The sequence below is a fragment of the Ctenopharyngodon idella genome, chromosome 13, assembly GCF_019924925.1.
Source record: "Ctenopharyngodon idella isolate HZGC_01 chromosome 13, HZGC01, whole genome shotgun sequence".
NCBI lineage: Eukaryota > Metazoa > Chordata > Actinopteri > Cypriniformes > Xenocyprididae > Ctenopharyngodon > Ctenopharyngodon idella.
Window position 1 is genome coordinate 1385440 of NC_067232.1, and position 5936 is coordinate 1391375.

Consider the following 5936-nt stretch of genomic DNA (forward strand, 5'->3'; position numbering starts at 1 on the left):
ATAAATCGCTCCTGTGGGAACTGTTGTAAGATGCCTACAGAGCTAGAGAATATATGATGCATGATGAAGATAGAAAAGGTATGGTTTAGTTTCTAGATCTAGATCCAACTCCTCCCAGTTTACATATCCCTAAACCTACCCGTCTCCACCTACTGGATCTCGTGTGTTCTGCAGTGAGGGGCTACTGGATTGTTGCGTGCTCTCGTGTGAAGGGTTTATGTAAATTTTTAGGGTTAGTGACGTCACCAACCCGGGAAGAAGCTCGTTGTAGTCCTTAAACGGAGAATTCTTTAAACGAAAATATCTCCTATTGCTTTGAACTTTGAGCATCGTAACTTTGAAGATGTTGTTTATGCTCTAACAGCAACATTACACACTAACTAAAGTTTAAAAAGTGAATTCATAATGAGCCACCCCTTTAAAGACATTGTGTCAGGGTGGTATTTTCAAGAGATTTTATTTTCAAAAGATTTTAAGTTTTGTTTAAAAAAATCTGCAAATAAATATGTACTAGACTCCGACATTATTTTTGGGTGTGTGTTGTTTACAAAGAATGTAGCAATAGGCTAGATTAAAATTGTAATTTCAGACCATGATAACTGATTAGTCCATCTTTATTTAGCCTGCAATGTATTTACACATTAAGGGCACCAGCATTTCTGGAAGATTACAAAGCACATAGGCCTACTGAAATAAAATAAACAGTTTAATGGGTGTACATACCCCAGAATTTTCAATTTACTTTATTCTTCGGCATGTGACCATTGACAGTTTTTGCTGTCACATTTGGGTTATTTATATTGAAATTGGTTATTTTAAATTCTTCATGTCACTATGGATGCATGATATAGGCCTATTACTTTATCCAAGAGCCTTTTTTTAATTGAATTTGGTTTATTTACAATTCAATTTTATAAAAACAGACATCAGCAGGAATGCAGTTTGTTCTGTAAAGCTGAGAAGCTCAGCACATAATGCATGCGACTGATCTAAGGATTCTTCATATCACTTACAGCCAGCAGATGGCAGAAATCTCTTTTACACAGATTACAATTATACAACTTTGAACTTTAAAGCTACACTTTCTGCAAATGCTTTTTGGTCATTGTTGACATCAATTTAAGCCAAAATAAGCTGTTTTTAATACATCTACATTAAAGCAAAACATAAAATATTTCACCAGGAACAGATTATCAAAAACCACATAAAGGAACATATTGTCGGTGTATTAGATGTAACAGTAACAGATACAAAGAGATAACTTTAAAAATAACAAATTCACAGAAACAGAAATCCTGATATTTCGAACATTTTCATTTTGGAACATTAAGATTTAATGTTCTATGGACTGAATAATCCTGAAGGAGGAAACCGCTTTTAAAAGTACTTGTTGAGAAGATAAAGTATCCAACGAAAACTTTCCTGCTTCTTTACTGGAGCTAAAAGTGGTTACTGGGCAGTTTCGCGTGGCCAGCATGTCTGGGTTGAGGTCTGAAAATGACAAATTTAGATGCTGAACAGAAACTGTACTATATCAATGGCAATTTGTGTGACCGTGACTTACTGTCTTTTGTAATGGTGGGGACACCGTCTTGTTCTTAAACCTGGAGAAGAACAAAACATTTTACAAAAAGATTATTTTAGATTTTTAAGTAAATAAATTGCAATAAATTCTTCAACAGGATTTATAAAAAAAAAGCTAAGCTTGACAAAACCTAATCAGTCTTTATGTTTTTATGAACATGAGCATAAATTTGAAACGTATGATATATGCAAATGCGTAAATCTAAAATTAAATTAGTGTCCTCCCATGTGGGCCTCAGTCAATGACCAGACCTCTTCCTCATTGGTTTAGAATTTAGGATTGCACCTTTAAAATGAGACCTGTACTCTCTATTCAAGGTAAGATGTAGCCTACATAAAATATAACTTATTTTTAAGTGTAATTACATCTTTGTTTGTGTGTTTAAAGATTAAGAATAGTTTAATTGTTCTGACATGTCCTCCAAATAATTGTGTAGGAGTATTGAAAATCATTTGCATGCATGCATTATTGTTTCTCACACTGAAAAAAAAATAGATTTTGCACATGTATGATTAGTATAATTGTGTATATGTTTTAAATGTCTGTGCTCAAGCCAAGCAGTAACTATGTGCAATAGCTTATATTTTCCAAAACTTATTCATGGTCTATAACCATTTAAAAAAAAATGAAATAAGAACATCATCTACTGCACTTTGCATGATTTAAAAGGTGTGGATTTGACTTACGGTTGCAGTACAAAATTGTGAAGATCAGCAGAATGAGGAGAAGAGCACAGCCAGCGGCCAAAGACGACAATATCCAAGTCTCACAGTTGAAACGGGGCTTCGGCTCTGTGAACAAATACACCTCCTATTACAATGCTGTATTATAATACAAAGATTTATTTTTCAATTAACAATAAAAAGTGTAATATATATATATATATATATATATATATATATATATATATATATAGCACAACAAACCTGGTTTTTTGCACAAACATGGTGATTTTGTTGTAGCAGTCACTGGGAGCGGCTTTGTTGTAGCAATTTTTGGAGGTATGGTTGTTGGATCTGAAACAGAGATATTAGCAAATATCATCTAATGACATTATTTTTCAATGTAATTTTATATTTCGAATAATATCGAATTTTAAGCATAAACCTAACTTTTTTGTTGTTGTTGTGGTCAAATTTATGCTAAAAACAAGACAAATGAATTTGTCAATGAGGTAACAAAAATAAAAGTAATTCAAGACAAATTACAATTAATCAAAACAAAGGATTAATATATTTAGTTTTGCTTCTAATATAAATGTATCTTGTTTTAAGGATGTTTAGGTTTTTTACTGGAAACCAAGAACAAAATGCTGCTTAAGAAAATTAGTTTTGCAGTGCTCATATGCAAAATAAATTAAATTTTAAAAATAAACAGTCAGATGCCCACCTGGTTCTCCTTCAATTCTAGTCAGCCCTCCGAAGAAGAGTTTATTGCTGTTCATGGCTGCGCAGACGTAAACACCACTGTCTGTCTTTTTCTTGAACGACTTAATGTCCAGCTGTACCTTACCACTGTTCTTGTTGATAGCGTAGTGTTCCGAATTTAAGTCATTTTCCTTTATATCCGCACTTTTAACACTGAATAAATAGTCTGCGCCTTTACTGTTTATTCGAAACCAGAATGTCAAGGTGCCGGACTGTTTAGGGTCACAGTCAACTTGTACCTTCTCTCCTTCTTTATAGATCCGTGCAGAGACTCCTGGAGACAAAGAAATGTTTTTACATTAAGAATCCATGTGTGAACCAATACCATCTGAAACTGATTTAAACAGAAATGTTTTATTGATCACATTAAAAGTCATGTACAACTGAATTCCTCTACATTCAGCAGTGTGAAAATAGAATGAACTTATTTTACCACTGAATTAACTGAAAGCAACATGTACATTTATACTTTTAAGCATGCTAATACAAATATATATCATCATTTCCATGCTGTTTCTGTCCTGAGGTAGTTAGGCTAAATATTAAATAATAATAACAATAATAATATATATATATATATATATATATATATATATATATATATATATATTAAAAATATTATTTCACCATTTAAATGATTGTCTAACGGCTGTATAAAAACAACAAGCAAACATTTAGCCTACTTTATCCAAGTGTAATGTGAGTCGTTATTCAAAATAATCGTAAACTGTCAATCCTGTACACTTTCATACCTTTCATAACAAATCCTTTAATGTAATTGCAATATGATATAAGAGAAAATGTTCAACTCACCATAGAAGAGTGACAAACTCACACAAAATCCGATGTATATTTGATACATTTTTTCAATTTTCAGCGCAGACATTCAGTTCTTCTTTAACGACAGGAACAAAACTACTGAAAGGATGAAACGAAATCTCCTCGTCTGCCCCTCCCAAACCCTCACTGTCTTGGTTTTCAACTGTTCTGCAAAACTGCACTAAAGAAAATAAATGTACTATTTGTTTTGTTGCTACTAATTGTTGCATTTTTTTAATAAAGTAAGGTTAATTTGTAATCAATTTACTACTTTTAGTTAGAATCTTGTCTAAGGAGAGACCGAGGCTAGTTGTCACACTTTGTACTCCAGTGAATACATCAATTTCTGAAAAACAATTTCTGTTTAGATGCACATATATAAAAATAGAAGCTATTGTGGGATGTTGTCACACTTTAAGTTGTCACAATGGGGTCATTTAACAGCTTATAAGGTATTAATCACAATTTAAACTGTAAAACAATTATGGGAACCATAAAATACAAGAAACAGCAAAAATGTAAAATGCAACGAATGGAAATAGCCTATTTGAAATTGTAATTGTGCATTAAAAGAGTATACCATGTAGGCCAAGTAAGGATAAAGTTCTCATCATCTGAATTTGATTGCATGATTAGGTAGAATTATGTCAAGAGTATTTTATGTAGAAAATTTCTCTGTAAAAAAATTGTATCAATGTGGATCATTGTTAAAATTTGGTCTAAAAAAGGTGGTGGTTGTTTTTTAAGTGGCTTGACGTATTGTCACTGCAGTGGTGCAGCATGCTCTCAGCGTGCACCTGAAGGGGGTCTGTGCACTAGCAGCGCAGCACGAGCCCATGCACCGGTGCGCGCAGCTCTTTGATGGCGCGTGAAACCGCATGTGACGTGCTCTGAGTGGGGCTGTACATGTATCTTCGGTGGGCAACTTGGACCCTTAACGTTCAGTCAGCTTTGAAAATGTAACGTTAGGGTGTGCAAAGGCTATTACATATGTGCATGGAATGTTTTTGTTCGTGTACGTTTTTAAGATCTATTTATGCACAACTAAATGAATATTCTCACGCTCACTTTCAAGTGTTTTCACTTTCATTCACTCATATATACTTGAGTAAAAGTAGGATGCCCAACATATAGAGATAGGCCTACCATAATAAGATGTTACTCCAGTAAAAATATTAGTACTCATTTTCGATTTTACTTGAGTAAAAGTACAAAAGTATTTGATTGTTAATGAGGCCTACTTAAGTATTAAAGGTAAAAAGTAGGCTATACTGATCAATGAACCATGTTTATAGTCAGACTAGTCAACCTACTTGAAAAATGTAGCTACTTAAGTACAGTAACGAGGCAAAAATGCTTTTCTGAACCATTTTTTTTGGCAATTATTTTTAATCAATTGGGTGTCAAGGTGGTTAGTGGATGTATTAAGTCAGTTTTCCCTCAAGTTGTCCTAATAGTAACCACATGTATCGTTAGCCTAGTTCATTCATGTTCCTCTAACATTTGAGGACCAGAACGAAACACGACACTTTTTCTCTTCATTTTGAGACAGTTTGTGATTTCAAATCTTCATTTTGTGAAATGTTTAGCTTGAAAAGTGTGTTTGTGCTATCTTATCTCGGTGAGGAAAAACTCAAACAGGTCTGCAGTATCACCTGACGTCACGACGGTATCAAAATATAACGTTTCCCAAGAAGAGTGGAAAGATGTTCATCGCTATGTACGACAGCTTCAGACCACCTTCGTTCTGTAGGCGTACAGCAAGTCTCCAAATAATGTGAGGGGTGAGGATGCTGCCCACACGGTTACATCACTAGCAACAGCGCCCCCTTTCTTCCTTATGTCGCAACACGGTCTGACGTAATGTACATTTACGTCGCCTGGAAATTAACGCAACATTCATTGGATAGTGGAAATATGAGTTTACGACATTAGCAACAAAAACAAAAACACCCTGTAAGGTGTGCAAATTCTATTAAAAAACAAATCACAGTTAGGCTATAACAAGAATTATACAATTACAAAAACAAATGCAACAAAATAATAATAATTATTGTTATTTTACTAAATGTAAGTGTTATATATAAAGTATTATTGTTGTTGTT

The 5936-nt window shown here is 33.6% G+C and overlaps 1 protein-coding gene across 1 annotated transcript; it reads right to left on the reverse strand.

The window, feature by feature from the left end:
* Window positions 1-596: 596 nt before the first annotated feature.
* Window positions 597-4929, reverse strand: LOC127524723 (uncharacterized). Its single transcript, XM_051916521.1, has 6 exons — window positions 3826-4929; window positions 2975-3286; window positions 2512-2601; window positions 2272-2376; window positions 1565-1604; window positions 597-1491 (listed from the first exon to the last, which is right to left on the reverse strand). Exons 1-6 carry the CDS (start codon window positions 3896-3898, stop codon window positions 1440-1442), a joined length of 672 nt encoding a protein of 223 aa, XP_051772481.1. The 5' UTR covers window positions 3899-4929; the 3' UTR covers window positions 597-1439.
* Window positions 4930-5936: the final 1007 nt, after the last annotated feature.

What these genes read in the sequence shown, in the direction of transcription:
- LOC127524723 (XM_051916521.1), bottom strand. Translation starts at nt 3,898, where the DNA reads ATGTCTGCGCTGAAAATTGAAAAAATGTATCAAATATACATCGGATTT. An exon ending in GAGTTTGTCACTCTTCTATG is followed by an intron (nt 3,287 to 3,825) that starts GTGAGTTGAACA and finishes CTTTGTCTCCAG; the next exon opens with GAGTCTCTGCACGGATCTAT. An exon ending in ATGTTTGTGCAAAAAACCAG is followed by an intron (nt 2,377 to 2,511) that starts GTTTGTTGTGCT and finishes ATTTGTTCACAG; the next exon opens with AGCCGAAGCCCCGTTTCAAC.